This window comes from Malus domestica, chromosome 01 (assembly GCF_042453785.1).
Source record: "Malus domestica chromosome 01, GDT2T_hap1".
Taxonomy (NCBI): Eukaryota; Viridiplantae; Streptophyta; class Magnoliopsida; order Rosales; family Rosaceae; genus Malus; species Malus domestica.
In genome coordinates this window covers 18,774,561-18,790,152 of record NC_091661.1, presented here as the reverse complement: position 1 = coordinate 18,790,152, position 15,592 = coordinate 18,774,561, and the positions used below count along the sequence as shown (strand labels likewise).

Here is a 15,592-nt window from a genome sequence, read left to right as displayed (position 1 = left end):
TTACTGAATTAGTATTGGTTTGGTACTGAGGTACTTTTATAAAAAATTGGTATAAAAAAAAGTTGAACTAAAAAAAATGTTTGATAAACACTTAAAAACAACTTATTTTCACAGTTTTTGATGGAAAAAAGCTGAAAACGTAAAGCAGCAAAAATGAACTTATTCTCACAGGACAACATAATCTTTTTTTTAAAGCATATCAATACCAAACCAGCCCTTACTCGAGGTGATCATTGCCCCCACAAGTTTTAAATAAATTATTGGAATTACATAATTAACTGGTAATCTGCACATAAAACCCTTCCTTTAATACAAACTAGCAACAGGCACACATGATATGCGTGTGCAATCAAATTTACTTTTGATTATTTCCTTTTTTTTATTGTTTCGGCATAATTGAAACATCCAAAAGTAGAGTATAGGATGTGGCAGTTGTGTATATGTTGCTCAATCTAACCATAAAAAACCAATGAAATTACAATTCTACATAACTTCCAAAATACAGATAAAAATACAATAGGCATAATACATAAACACTCCAAATTTGAAGAAATTAGAAGTTACTGAGTACACATGAGTTGGGCTACAACGCATTTTGAAATAATTTCCAATGATGATTTGACATGGAACTTTACTAATTTTAAAATTTTGGTACCATTTCCAACTTTCAAGCAATGGTTGAATTTTGAACATTACTAAAGATGAGAGCAAGGCCTGCAACAAATAGTGAAAAGAACATTAGAGTCAACAAATCAAAGCTAATGTGAATGCACAATCTCAAAATAGTCTCTTACTTCTTAAAAATATTAATAAAAGGAAAGGAATTTAATTGCATATAGAGAAGACAAAACATATATATAATGAATAACTGAGCTCTCCCATAATTACATAATAGTTTCTAGATTGCATTTTCAGCATATCGTAGACAACAGCCCCTATGCATTCAAAATTAAAGAAAAGAATTAGGGGCCTCAACTATTGTATCAAGCTTTAGAAATAGACCAAGTAGTTCTTTCATTCACAAATAGATTAAAGAGAACTAAATTTTGGACTCAAGTCTGAATGAAGAATAGCAATTTGTAATAATTGATTCATTTTGGCAAAAAAAGGAAGAAAATAATGTTAAAGGGAGAAGTAAGTAACCTTACGTTTTGTTAATCTTGTTGCATATGGCATGATGTTAGCACATCTTTATATACAACATTTGAGCACTAGAAACATTTGCAAAGATAACAATTGTTGTAAAAAGAAAATGCATAACTGAGTTACAATTTGCAACAATTGCACCTCAAATTCCAAATCTTCAGGGAATTGAATATGACTTACTTTTTAAATTGGTAGAACAAATTGGAAGGCATGACTGAACCTGCACAAAGCATTACCATATGAGCAGGACATCAGAACATATAAGAAAAAAAAAAACTAAAATTCAAAACTAAAATACCACATATGTATTGGGAAATTAAGTAAGACGGTCGTCAAACTATTTAGGGTAGAAACATCCAAAGGTAAGATGGTCTTTGTATTTATCTGAGATTTTGGTACCCCCAGTCCAAATTTTATCTGAGAACCAAATTTTATACTCAAGTCTAAATGAAAAAAATCAATTTGTAATAATTGATTCATTTTGGCCAAAAAAAAAAAAGAAAGAAAATAATGTTAAAGGGATAAGTAAGTAAACCTGATGTTTTATTCATCTTGTTGCATATGACATGATGTTAGAACATCTTTATATACAACATTCCTTGTATAAACTCCATATTGTCCTGCAATGACACCATTTCTTATAAGAACTTGGTTGTATGTGTGGAAACTCCTATTAACAAAGCTACATAAAGTTGGTCATGGCTGAACACATGATTAGGGAGATAGACACCCACATATGGAATTGTATGGCTTTGAGATTTGTTTATGGTCAGCGCAAAGCTTAATCTTATAGGAAATTGTCGACGTATAAAAGAGAACGGAAGCTTTACATTTTCCGAAGGTTTCAAAGGAATGGGTGGCAGGAAAACTTATGTGTCCTTAAAATGCCCAGTTAATATATCAGCATCAATGCAATTTGGAAAGAATCACCGACATATCAACCTTGTTCCATTGCATAACCCAACTTTTGGATCAATATTTCTAAGGAGAATGATTAGTGCCCAACTTCAATGTCAACTTATGAGTAGGTAAGCCACCTGGAGTTATAGAATTCAAAAACTCTTATGGATATAAGTTTTGAGGGTCATCGTCAAGTCAGTAATAAATGTGTTGTTCCCCAGGAAATGAGTTTAACATCACTTCATTTAACTTGTCAACGTCCTCATTCCTTGGGGTGATGATAGCCATATCAACCATATAAGAAATGTTGAAAGCATTATCCTCTAATCTTGGAAATACAAAACCAATAAGCTCACCAATTGATTCATCGCCATGCCAAGGAATAACACATGAATCCGGGATTCTAATCATATCATCTTCTACAAATGACTCATTTCCATCACCAACACGAAGTAGGAATTCTGCAAAATCAGGGTCTTGTTGAGCTCTCATATTATGTTTCAACTGGATAACTTGAATCTTGTTCCATAATGAGGACTTTACAATGCATGCATCTATTGTTTGCACTTTGGTTCCACGAGGCACTACAGTAAGAACTTGATGAAAATCTCCTCCAAGAATCATCACTTTGCCATCAAATTGTGTTTCTATGCCCGTTATATCTCGTAAGGTTCCATCTAAAGCCTCAAATGTTTTCCTATGAGTCATAGTGGCTTCATCCCATATAAGAACAACTGCACGCCTTAGAAGTTCTGCCAAATCTGATTGCTTGCTTATAGAGTAAGTGTTGGTGGACAATAAGTCGATAAGAATCTTAAATCGTGAATATGTTGTTCTTCCTCCAGGTAAAATAGTAGTTGTAATACCAGATGTGGCTATTGCAATAACTATGAGGTCATCACTCCTTAGGGAAGCAAGAATTGCACGATAAAGGTAAGTCTATCCAGTACCGTCGGGACCATCTACAAAGAAAGCTGTTGATTGATTACATGTAACAGCTATCATGATTGTGTCGAATGCAATACGTTGATCATTGTTTAATGTCTGAACTGATTACAGGTCTTCTGGGGGAACATGAACTGCGAGCTCATCTTGTATATTTGTTAGAGTTGTTGAGCTAATTTGTGGAAGATCATAATCACAAATTCTTTTACCATATTGTTGTAACAATGCATTTAGATCTCGCAACAAAAGATTGATGATGTTAATGCACAAAATCAATGAGGACTTTGGTACAACAAAAATTGTTAAGTTTGTGACATTAATTAGATTGCTCCGGTCACTAGTGTGGATAAGTATGTAAATGGATAGAGATAGGGAAGCAAAAACAAGATGTACGTGGTTCACCCAGATTGGCTATGTTCACGAAGTAGAGGAGTTCTTATTAATTGTGAAGGGTTTAGACAAGTACATAGGTTCAAGCTCTCCTTTAATGAGTACTAGTGAATGATTTAGTACAAATGACATTAGGAAATATTGTGGGAGAATGATCTCTTTTTATATAAGAGTTTCTAGCTTTGTTCTGACATTGACACGTGTCATGTTGTGATTGGCTTCTGATGTTGACATATGTCGCGCTGTGATTGGCTTCTGATGTCGACACGTGGCACATTGTGATTGGCCTCCTGGTTAGAGCTCTTCTGGGTCCTTGACGGTATAACGTTGATCGGTGCTCAGTAGTTTCGGGATTGGTCAAGTATGGTACAAACAGTGCTCCCCTAAGTTCCCGAGTGAAGGAAGCTCATCGGTTAGGGACTTGCAAGATCCAAGCCAATGAGTAATCACGAAACTTCTAAGTACCGAAGTGTGGTATCGTCTTCACTTGCCTTATCTATCTCATAGGTAGATGTGGCATCTTCTCTGAAAGTATTCTTCCTCTATCCAGGGGTGGTATCTTTAACCGGTTGAGATGCACAAGGTACTGTATCAATTTCACTTGAAGCTTACTTGTAGTTTCAGGCTTGGTCAAGCGTGATACAAACCATGTAGTAAGAGTTCCCTAAGTCGCCGAGCTAAGAGATCTGCCGAAAAGGTGACAGACAAGGTAAGCAATCAGAGCTCCAAACAATCAGTCCCAGATTAGAAGTTTGATTTCGAGTTCTGGCTGATTGTTCTCATTCTCTCTATCTTGCAGGCAGCATGAAAGATAAAGAGAAGAACAAGGAGAAGAGATGATATGAGATACTTTTGCTTTTGAAGAAGTAATTTTCCACATGCTTATTCTTGAACTAGGCTGGAGGGTTTTCTAGTTTCCTCCAAAGTATAAGGCCGGCTCAAGAATTTGAGGGTCAAAACAAGTCCATCAAATCTAGAGTACGTTCGGTCTTGATGATATGGGATACCTTTGCTGTTGACAAAGTAGTGGATGTATTGGCACATGTTCTGTTACGCTTGTCTCTACATGCTTCTTTGTATCATTCTTATTTGCCCTATCTGTTCCTCAAGCAGATGTGGTATCTTCTCTGGAAGCATAAAATGTTGAAGATGAGTACTCGAGAGTAATGCCAGGTAAGTAATCAGGCAAGGGGTTCTAGGCGGTCAATTCTTGACTGGAAACTTGATTTCAAGTGCTGACTGATTGCTCTATTTCTTCTTGTCTTGCAGGTAAGAACAATGGCAAAGAAAAAGACAGGGAAAAAACATGATATGGGATACTCTTGCTTTTAACCCTGATGATATGAGATACTCTTGCTCTAGTGTGGCTGGTTTGCATAGGTATTATTAGGGGGGAAGCTGAGTATTTCGAGAGGCTTCCTCAGGAGTGCCCTATCAGATATGAGGAAGGGTTGAGCATTTTTACAGGTCTATCTATCCGTGGAGGATGGAGGTCGACATATATAGGAGTCTTCCTAACAACAAGTAGTAATGTTATTCTTTTACCCTTCTTGGTCATAGCAATGTAGTGGGAGCTGCAAGCTTCACGTGTTTTAACTTTGTAAGAGTACTTTGAAAAAGTGGTCTGTGGTATCTGGAAAGCTGATGTTGCGTGTAAAGATTGCAGACAAGCTTTATCCAATGAAATCTGGCTCTCGAAGTTCAGAAAGCGGTGCCTCTTCGATTTTCGAACAAGCAATCTTGTCGGGGATCTAGCTTTCGAGATTCGGAGAACAGTGCCTCTTCGATTTTTGAGAAAGCAATCATGTTGGGAGTCTGACTCTTGAGATTCGGAGAGCGGTGTCTCTTCGATTTTTAAGAAAGTAATCTTGTTGGGAGTCTGACTCTCGAGATTCGGAGGGCGGTGCCTCTTCGATTTTTTAGCAAGTAATCATGTTAGGAGTCTGGCTCTCGAGATTCGGAGAGTGGTGCCTCTTCGATTTTTGAGCAAGCAATCTTGTTAGGAGTGTTTTCTCGAATGTGAGTAAAGGTTGGGCATTTTTGCCAGTCTGCCTTGCCACGGAGCACAGAGGTTGACACATATAGGGACTTTCCAGTTATCAAGCAATGGTGCTGTTCCTTTACCCTTGTGGGTAATAGTAGGGTAGCTAAACCTTCAAAATTTATATGTCTAAACTTTGTCAAAGATCTTTGGCAAAGTTATCTATGGTACCCGATAAGCTGATGTTGCGTGTGGAAAGTGGTGCCTCTTCGAAATCCAAATAGTGGTGTTTCTTCGATTTTTGAACCAACGGCCATGTTGCCCTTTCTTTTATAAGGGCACCAATTATGTGCAAGAAGTACATTCAGAGAGTTATTGCTTGTAGGATTTTTCCCCTTATTTTTGTACTTTAGAGATTTATTGGACCTCAGTTGTCCTTCATCATTTTTGAAAATGTTTGGCCCATTTGACCGTCATTTTGACTTGAACTTTGGTGAAGAGGTAGCTATGTCTCCTCAAGACAACATATGGCACCCATCTTTCTTATCCCTTACTGGTCTTCTTACCGTTGGAAACTCTGTGATGAAGAATGATATGACCGCTGTGGTGGTGGCCATGAACCTTCTCATTGCCAAAGATAACAGACTACTTTCTAAACGGTCTGATGAGTTGGCAGTTAAGGATTCCCTGGCTTTCAGTGTTCAGTGTGCAGGTTCCGTGTCTAATATGGCACAACGCATATTTGCTCGAACCCGCCAAGTTGAATCATTAGCGGCTGAAGTGATAAGTTTCAAACAGGAGATTAGAGGGCTCAAGCATGACTATGCTACAAACATGAAGAGGAAGCTTGACCAACTGCAGGAATCTGATGGTCAGATTTTACTTGATCATCAGAGGTTTGTGGGTTTGTTCCAAAGTTATTTATTGCCTTCGTCTTCTGGGGCTATACCACATAATGAAGCTCCAAATGATCAACCTTCGGTGCCTCCTCATTCTGGGGTTCTGCCCAGTACTGAGGCTCCGAATGATCACCCTCCGGTGCCTACTCTTTATGAGGCTCTACCGACTGCTGAGACTTCTCCTGAGCAACCTTTGTGAAGGCGCCATCTTGTTTGTTTATTTTGATTCATGTATATGTACATATTTGTAACTTATCAGAGATATGAATAAATAAACTTTGCTTCATTTCAACGTATTGTGTTAAATACACCAAAGCCTTCTTCACTAAGTTCTTTGAATTTTTCTTTGGTCGAAGCTTGTATGTTAAAGCTTTGTGAGTGAAGCATCTATGTTGAGGTAGTGCTCCCTTAATTTCCCGAGTGAGGAAAACTTCTCGATTGGAGACTTGAAAAATCCAAGTCACTGAGTGGTCGTGAGACTTCCGAGTATCAAGGTGCAGTAGCATATGATAGGAGTCCCCTAAATCTCCGGTCGAGGGAGTTGACGAATGAGGCATTTCCTTTCTAAGTGGTAGCCCAAAACTCCTCCATAAATATTTGTTATGAAAGTTGTTAGGCCCAAAAAAAATAAGGCCTAGGCAATTTGTTTTTTTAATTTTCGAATTTTTGAATTTTCGAATATATATATGTTTTAAGCTTTGTAGGTGAAACTTTGGTGTTGAAGCTTTGTTGGGTACCATGAATTGATTTTGCTTTACACTATCTTGATCAAGAGTGTGTGAAGCTTTTGTGGTGGGTGAAGCTTTTGTGGGTGAAGCTTTTGTAGTGGGTGAAGCTTTTGTATGTGAAGCTTTTATGGGTGAAGTTTTTGTAGGTAAAGGTTTTGTGGCTGAAGCTTTTATAGTGGATGAAACTTTTTGTGTTGAAGCTTTGTGGGTGAAGTTTTTGAGTTGAAGCTTTGTAAGTGAAACTTTGGAGTTGAAGCTTTGAAGTTGAAGCTTTTGTAGGTGAAGCTTTGGAGTTGAAGCTTTGTAGGTGAAGCTTTGGTGTTGAAGCTATGTAGGTGAAGCTTAAAGTTGAAGCTTTTGTTGGGTACCATGAATTGATTTTGCTTCACACTATCTTGATCAAGATAGTGTGAAGCTTTTGAGAATTTGTAGTTGTCCTCCATTGATGAAGCTTTTGTTGGTGAAGCTTTTGTTGGCAAAGCTTTTGTGGTGAACCTTTGTTGAATTTCCCTTTTTTTTTTTGGAAAATTAGAAATTTGAAAATATGGGAGAGACAACATATACAAATTTTGTTTCCACACTGTTGAGCAAGAGATTGTGATGCAAGCCACACCTTGTAGTAGTCGAAGGTTTGGATGAACCATATAAATTGAATTTGCTTCAAACAGTCTTGATCAAGAGTGTGTGAAGCTTTCTACGAGTTGTAGTTGCCCTTCATTGATGAAGTTTTTGTTGGCACCATAAATTGGTTTTGTTTCACACTGTCTTGATCAAGAGTGTGTGAAGCTTTTGAGAATTATGGTTAAACTCATTTGATGAGGTTTTTGTTGGCACCATAAATTGGTTTTGCTTTGCACTGTCTTGATCAAGTGTGTGTGAAGCTTTTGAGAATTGTGGTTGCCCTCCATTGATGAAGCTCTTGTTGGCACCATAAATTGGTTTTGCTTCACACTGTCTTGATCAAGAGTGTGTGAAGCTTTTGAGAATTGTGGTTGCCCTCCGTTGATGAAGCTCTTGTTGGCACCATAAATTGGTTTTGCTTCACACTATCTTGATTAAGAGTGTGTGAAGCTTTTGAGAATTGTGGTTGAACTCCATTGATGAAGCTCTTGTTGGCACTATAAATTGGTTTTGCTTTACACTGTCTTGATCAAGAGTGTGTGAAGCTTTTGAGAATTGTGGTTGCCCTCCATTGATGAAGCTCTTGTTGGCACCATAAATTGGTTTTGCTTCACATTATCTTGATTAAAAGTGTGTGAAGCTTTTGAGAATTGTGGTTGCCCTCCATTGATGAAGCTCTTGTTGGCACCATAAATTGGTTTTGCTTTACACTGTCTTGATCAAGAATGTGTGAAGCTTTTGAGAATTGTGGTTGCCCTTCATTGATGAAGCTCTTGTTGGCACCATAAATTGGTTTTGCTTCACATTATCTTGATTAAAAGTGTGTGAAGCTTTTAAGAATTGTGGTTGAACTCCTTTGATGAAGCTCTTGTTGGAACCATAAATTGGTTTTGCTTCACACTGTCTTGATCAAGAGTATGTGAAGCTTTCTACGAGTTGTAGTGTTTGCATTATTACAGAGGGGAAATGTCTGAAGCAGATGCAAGAGGGCTGAATAGTTTGATGTTCGTATGCCATGCACTGAAGTTGTTGTTGGCTTGCAATAAGACTTTGTTGGTGACTATAACTCTTGTTGGGCATAAGTGCTCACCTAGTTGAGTTGTCAAGCTTGAGGGTTTTTGATTATTTGTGAATGGTAGGAGTTCACATGTACAAGTTGTATCACTCGTCTTCTGGTAGGTGGAACGAATGGTGAGTTACTTTCATCACTTGGTTAGTGGTACGAAGGTGAGTTCCTTCATCACCTTTCATCACATTTCATTACATGGTTGGTGGCATGAATGGCAAGTTGCCAAATGATATTAGAGTACGGGTTGTACATTTCAACATCTGGTTGGTGGCATGAAAGAGAGTACGGGTTGTACATTTCATCACCTAGTTTGTGGCATAAGTGGCAAGTTGCCAAATGATATTAGAGTACAGGTTGTACATTTCATCACCTGGTTGGTGGCATGAATGAGACTACAAGTTGTACATTTCATCACCTGGTTAGTGGCATGAAGGAGAATACGGGTTGTACATTTCATCACCTGATTGGTGGCATGAAGATGAGTTCCTTCTTCACATTTCATCACCTGGTTGGTGAGAATAAGGGCAAGGTGTCGAGGCACATCGTAGCAAGTGTCAAATGACACAAAGTATGTTGAACCCTTTTGAAGCACAGTTGGCTTATATATGAATGTGTTGGAATGTATGATTAAACGAATACACTGTGAAACTATTCATTTATTTGTATAGTCTTGTTGACATATACTTAGACTTTGTTTCATGTTGGAAGGGTGCCATGAGCAAGGAATCTATAAATCGGGGTAATCCAACTATCCCCCTATTGTAAGTTGTACACTTCCGCAGCCATGGTGCTTGGTGCTACCAACAATTCAACCTGAATTTTTCTCCCAATCTTGTCTTCCACCGTTAAGGTGAGGCGAGCCAAAGCATCTGCATGACTGTTTGCCGCTCGAGGAATTTGGGTGATCTGGTAGTGGAAGTGCTTGAGCAACAATTGTGTTTGTGTCAGATATGCTGCCATGGAGTTATCCTTAGCGTCAAAGTTGTTAGTGACCTGGTTAACCACCAATTGAGAGTCACTGAAGATATCAATTCGTTTAACCCCAAGATGTTTGGCCAAACGTAAACCTGCTATGAGGGCTTCATATTCGGCCTCATTGTTCGATGCCTTGAATTTGAAATGAAGAGCATACTCCATCGCCACTTTGTCAGGGGTCGTAAGGACTAGTCCTGCTCCACAACCCTGTTAGTTGGACGAGCCATCAACATATAGACTCCATGTTAGGGTTGTTGGTTATATTTTCTGAGCTTTCGAGGGTAATGAAACCACTCCTTTAGGTGTAGAAACAATGTCAACAAGATATGTGAAGTCAGCGATCAAGTCTGCCACTACTTGGCCGTTCTCAGCTGGCTTTGGTTGGTAGGAGATGTCAAACTCACCTAATGCTATCGCCTATTTGATCATTCGCCCGAAAGTGTCAGGACTTTGGAGTATATGTCGAAGAGGATGATTGGTAAGCACAATAATGGAGTGTGCTTGGAAGTAAGGGTGAAGTTTTCGAGCAGACATGACCAATGCTAGAGCCAATTTCTCAATGTTGAAGTATCGTGTCTTCGTATCTTGTAAGGCCTTGTAGCGTAGTAGATAGGCCATTCGACATTACCATCATTTCGAATAAGAACGGAACTTACTGCTGAAGCCGATACCGACAGATAGATAATGAGAGTGTCACCAACCTCAGGTTTGGAGAGCAGATGGGCTTTACTCATGTATTTTTTAAGGTTCTTGAATGCCTCAGCATTTTCATCAGTCCATGTAATGTACTTTTTACTTCCCTTAAGTGCTTTGAAGAAAGGAGCACATCTGTTTGTGGCCTTAGAGATGAACCTAGTTAAGGCTGCCACCTTGCCAGTAAGGCTCTGGATGTCTTTTGAAGTTTCCGGTTCCTTTATGTCGAGGATTGCTTTGATCTTCTCGGGATTAGTCTCAATGCCTCGTTGGCTTATCATGAAGCCTAAGAATTTGCCAAAGCCTACGCCGAAGGCATATTTGTTGGGGTTCAACCTCATTCGATACCTCTTCAGAATGGTGAAAGTTTCAGATAGGTTGGTGATGTGTTGGTCAACATGTTTGCTATTGACTAGCATATCATCAGCGTAAAATTCCATGTTCTTCCCAATCTGTTCGGCGAACATTGAATTGACCAGTCTCTAATAAGTCGCTCCTGCATTATTTAGGTCGAATGGCATGACTTTATAGCAATATAGTCCCCTGTCAGTAGTGAAGGCTGTGTGTTCTTGGTCCGGATGGTTCATGAGGATTTGGTTGTATCTTGAGTAAGCATCCATGAAGCTCAGGAGTTCACACCCTGCCGTAGAATCTATAAGTCTGTCTATGAGAGGAAGATGAAAGTTATCATTCGAGCATCCTTTGTTTAGGTCGGTGTAATCGACACACATTCTCCACAAGACCTTTTGGAGCATGAGACTTTCTTTGGTCATATTCTTCTTAACAAGGACAACATTTGCTACCCACGTTGGATAATTAACTTCGCGGACGAAGAGATTTTCAACTTCTACCTTTATTGCCTCGTACCGTTCAGGATCATAAGATATTCAATTCTGTCTCACTGGCTTGGTATTGGGGTCAATACTTAAGTGATGACAGATGATATCAGGATAGATGCCTGGCATGTCTTCGTATAACCAGGCGAAGACCTCGGTGTTCTTTTGCAAAAAAGATATCAATGTCAACCGAATGTGTGGTGACAAAGTGGTGTCAATCTTCACCATGCGATCCGGATAATCTTTTGAGATAGAGACATTCTCCAACTCTTAAGCGGGTTGTGCTTGCTGGGTGAAAGAGTCATCTTGTGGATCGTTGGGTTGACTGTTGCCACCGTGAAGATCCAAGTTGGCTTCGTATGGGCTGGTCTTTATGACTTGGTCATGTATAGAAAGGGTTTCCTTAGGCACATGCAGGTGTTGTTGCTTGACCAAAGTGTTGTAACATGATCGTGCACTAAGTTAATCTCTTCTAATGTAACCATTGCCATAGGGGGTTGGAAATTTCATCAACAACATATGTGTGGATACCATGACCTTGAGATCATTAATGCCTATGCATCCCAAGATGACATTGTATGTCGTTGGGCAATCAACCACCAGGAAGTTAGTGGTAATGGTAGCTGTGTAAGGGCATGTACCAATGGTGAAAGGTAAGTGTATGCTCCCCAAAGGTTGCACGATATCACCGGAGAAGTTTATCTGAGGAGAAATCGAGCGATCGAGCAAGTGTTCAGCTACATTAAGTGCCTTGAAATCTTTAGCAAACATGATATTGACTGAAGCCCCCATGTATACCAGGATTCGTCGTGCTTCAAAGTTGGCTATATGAGCTTCCACGATCAATGGGTCGTTGTGAGGGTAGATGATACCTCTTTCTTCCTCAGGGTAGCAACATATTGGATCCTAGTTAGGCTTTTGATATTTGCCTCCCCTGATGTCTTCCACGTGAAACACTTGGTGGCCAGACCTTAAAGCTTGTTCACTATTTTTCATGGCCCTGTTGGAAGATTTAGATATGGGTGTGCCATCACTTATGGAATATATCACATTCATTTGGCGTTGGTTACGGTTATCCCTTGAAGGGTGAATGAGGAATTGATCAATTTTTCCTTTACGCGTCAAAGCTTCAATATGATCACGAAGGGTGATACATTTTTTACCGTCATGGCCGTTATGCTCGTGGTAGCAGCAAAATGTGTCCGTGTTCTTCGTGGGCTTGTAACCCGACTACATCGGCATCGGCTTCGGTATCAGATGTGTTATGCTAGGGTAAATGGCCACACATGTGGCGTTCAAAGGTGTGTATGTCTCATACCTCGGGGTAAGGTCTATCCTGACACGTGCTTGGCCCACTGTGTTGACTGCCTGGGGACGGGCATTATCATAGCGATACCCTTGGTTATCGCAATAGTGTCCCTTACTCCTTTTACTAAAATGAGACTGCTGAGGATGAAAATCTTTCCTTTTGCCCTGAGATTGATATGTCTGTTGACTTGGCAAAGTATTAAGTAAGGCAAGAGGAGGCACCGCTGCCGTTTGGAAGGTTGAGGTTTTCTCATTTGGGTGGGTCTGGCTTCCACTCCCTACTTGCTGATAAGGGATGGCTGTGGGGGGGTTTCCCATGGTATGTCCTTGCTTTGGCGGAGGCCTGGTTATAAGTCTGGGCCATCACCTCAGAGTAAGTCTTCCAAGTGTTGGCATTGATCGTGTACTTAAAGAAACAATCACGTAGGCCTACCGTGAAAGCTTTGAGGGCACTCTTGTCATCTGCTTCGGCACAACGGGAATACTCATGGCTGAAGCGGCCAGCATACATACGTAATGACTCGTCTGGCTTCTGGCAAGTAGTGTAGAAGTCATCCGCAGAGTGCAAGCGATCGGTTTGGAAAATGTGTTGAGAAAGAAACAGTTTCCTGAATTCCTCAAATGAGTCTACCATCTCAGGTGGAAGACGGCAATACCAGTTTAGAGATCCACTAGAGAGGGTAGAGGGGAAGAGAAGACATCGATATTCGTCGGTGTACATCCGGTATGCCATGGTGGACTCAAAAAGGGTAAGGTGTTCAATCGGGTCATCCTTTCCAGTATAAAGTTGCAAGCCAAGCTTCTGCTTTGTCTTTGCTTGGAGGAGGGTGTCGATGATCCTCCTTGTAAGAGAGCCAGGCCTAGGTTGGTTCCAATCAGGTATCTCAGCTTGTCGTTCGGCCTTCAACTTGTTTACTTCCTTAAGAAGCTGTAAGATAAGAAGGTCCTGAATGGAGTCATGTACCACTGGAGCTTTCTTTCGTAAATCTCAATCTTCTCTTGGAAGTATGAAGGTTTGATCAAAAGCATGTGATTTTTCCCTAGACTCGCCGTACTGACTTCCAAGGTATGTTTGTCGAAACATCTCTGAGTCCCCTATACCTTCGTGTTTCTCTAGGACTTGTTGCACATTCCCCAAATTGGTAGCCGACCTGGGACATGGGAGGGGATCGAGTCTTTTAGAAACCCTTGGGTCATTGATCTTCGAGCTTACATGGATGAGATTGTCTCGACGTTGCTTTAGGAAATCTCGACAGTCGTGAAAGACGACTTTCGATCCTTCCACTCCTTCTGTAAGGAGGTGTCTTCCTCCATTTCTTGTGCTTCGGGTCGAAGCAGTTGGGTTAAGAGAAGTCTCATGTTGATTAATGTTTTGATGATTAGCTCACTCCTCATCAGGGATACCCATGTCGAAGGAAGGTGACCCTCCGTGTTGGGGGGCACCTAGATGATGGTTGATGTCCACAGGGGTAACGAGCTCGCGTGTTTGAGTACGCCTAGTTTTGTGGAGCGTCTCAAAGAGCTTCCCATACTGCTCTTGGAAGACCTCATTCTTCATTGATATCTTGTTGTTCTGAGCTTCTAACTCATCGACTTTAGCTTGAAGAGCAACCCTCTTTCCTTTCTTCTTTCGTTGCCTCACACCAAGTGTAAGAGGGGTGTCATTCTGCGTGTTGTGGCTTCCTTCGTTCCCCATGTTGGAGAAGGATGTCTGGTTAAAAGAGAGTGTACGAATGGTGGAAACCGGCTTAACAAAGCTGAAAAGAGTGGGAATAAGTGTCGTTCCCATAGACGGCGCCAAATGTTGATGCACAAAATCAGTGAGGACTTTGGTACAATAGAAATTGTTAAGTTTGTGACATTCGCTAGATTGCTCTGGTCACTAGTATGGATAAGTATGTAAATGGATAGGGACAAGGAAGCAAACACAAGATGTACGTGATTCACCAGATTGGCTACGTCCACGAAGTAGAGGAGTTCTTATTAATTGTGAAGGGTTTACACAAGTACATATGTTCAAGCTCTCTTTTAGTGAGTACTAGTGAATGATTTAGTACAAATGACATGAAGAAATATTGTGGGAGAATGATCTCCTTTTATAGAAGAGTTTCTAGCTTTATTATGACATTGACACGTGTCGTGTTGTGATTGGCTTCTTATGTTGACACGTGTCGTGCTGTGATTGGTTTCTAATGTCGACACGTGGCGCATTGTGATTGGCCTCCTGGTTGGAGGGAAACTCTTCTAGGTCCTTGATGGTATAACGTTAACCGGTGCTCAATAGTTTTAGGATTGGTTAAGTATAGTACAAACAGATGATAACCCTATTATTTGAGCTGCTGGATGTTGGGTAGTCTTGCCCCATAAATGAATGAAATTCCTCCCATAAAGTACGCACTCCAATAGGCTCATAATACACTAATATTGTGACAAATAACCTATGCAAAGCTAATGGCATGTGAGTTGTTGCAGCTTCTAGGAGGCATTAGTGAATGTTATTGTTATCCTCAAGCAACCCTTCCTTTTAGCCGTTTGCTTAAAAGTTGGAAATGCAACTCCATTAACTGTTAGAAGATGATCGAATGACGTGAGACCTCTTACATGATTTAATAGAGTATGTAAGTAAAATTGTTCAGCTTTAGATGAACATACTATATAAATTCGTCCGATAACCTTTTGTTGTGAAACCTTAATTTGCCATTTTTTTGCAGTGGCAACCCATCTATAATGTTTAGGGGATTCTCTATATAACCAGTCTTGCAAATGGATCAGTGTAGTTGATAAAGAAAAATTCGGTGAGCATCGTCTTTGAGTTGCTTGTGTTGGGCAAAACTTCCATAATTGAGATGTGACTGTAATATCTGACTTGATGTCTATTTGGAAGATGAACTTGCAGCCGCTCTACTAAAGGATATATACGATTCATAGGAAATGAAAAAAATTTCCATAAAGCTTATGGAGCACAAATCCATCTTGTATCTAAGTACTTTGATATTTCACCATAAGATTGTCCCAAACGCACCTCAAAGGAAACACGATCAGGTCCCTTGTACACATTTATACAGATACTTGACACACTTTATGCTGCTACAGACCTAAAC

General features: G+C 40.1%; 1 protein-coding gene across 1 annotated transcript; it reads right to left on the bottom strand.

The window, feature by feature from the left end:
* Positions 1 to 2,241: 2,241 nt before the first annotated feature.
* LOC103406225 (uncharacterized) lies at positions 2,242 to 2,754 on the bottom strand. The gene has a single exon (XM_008345229.2). The coding sequence runs from the start codon at positions 2,752 to 2,754 to the stop codon at positions 2,242 to 2,244; it is 513 nt and encodes a 170-aa protein (XP_008343451.2).
* Positions 2,755 to 15,592: the final 12,838 nt, after the last annotated feature.

Excerpts from the sequence above, each read along its gene's own strand:
- LOC103406225 (XM_008345229.2), bottom strand. The coding sequence starts at position 2,754 with ATGACTCATAGGAAAACATTTGAGGCTTTAGATGGAACCTTACGAGAT.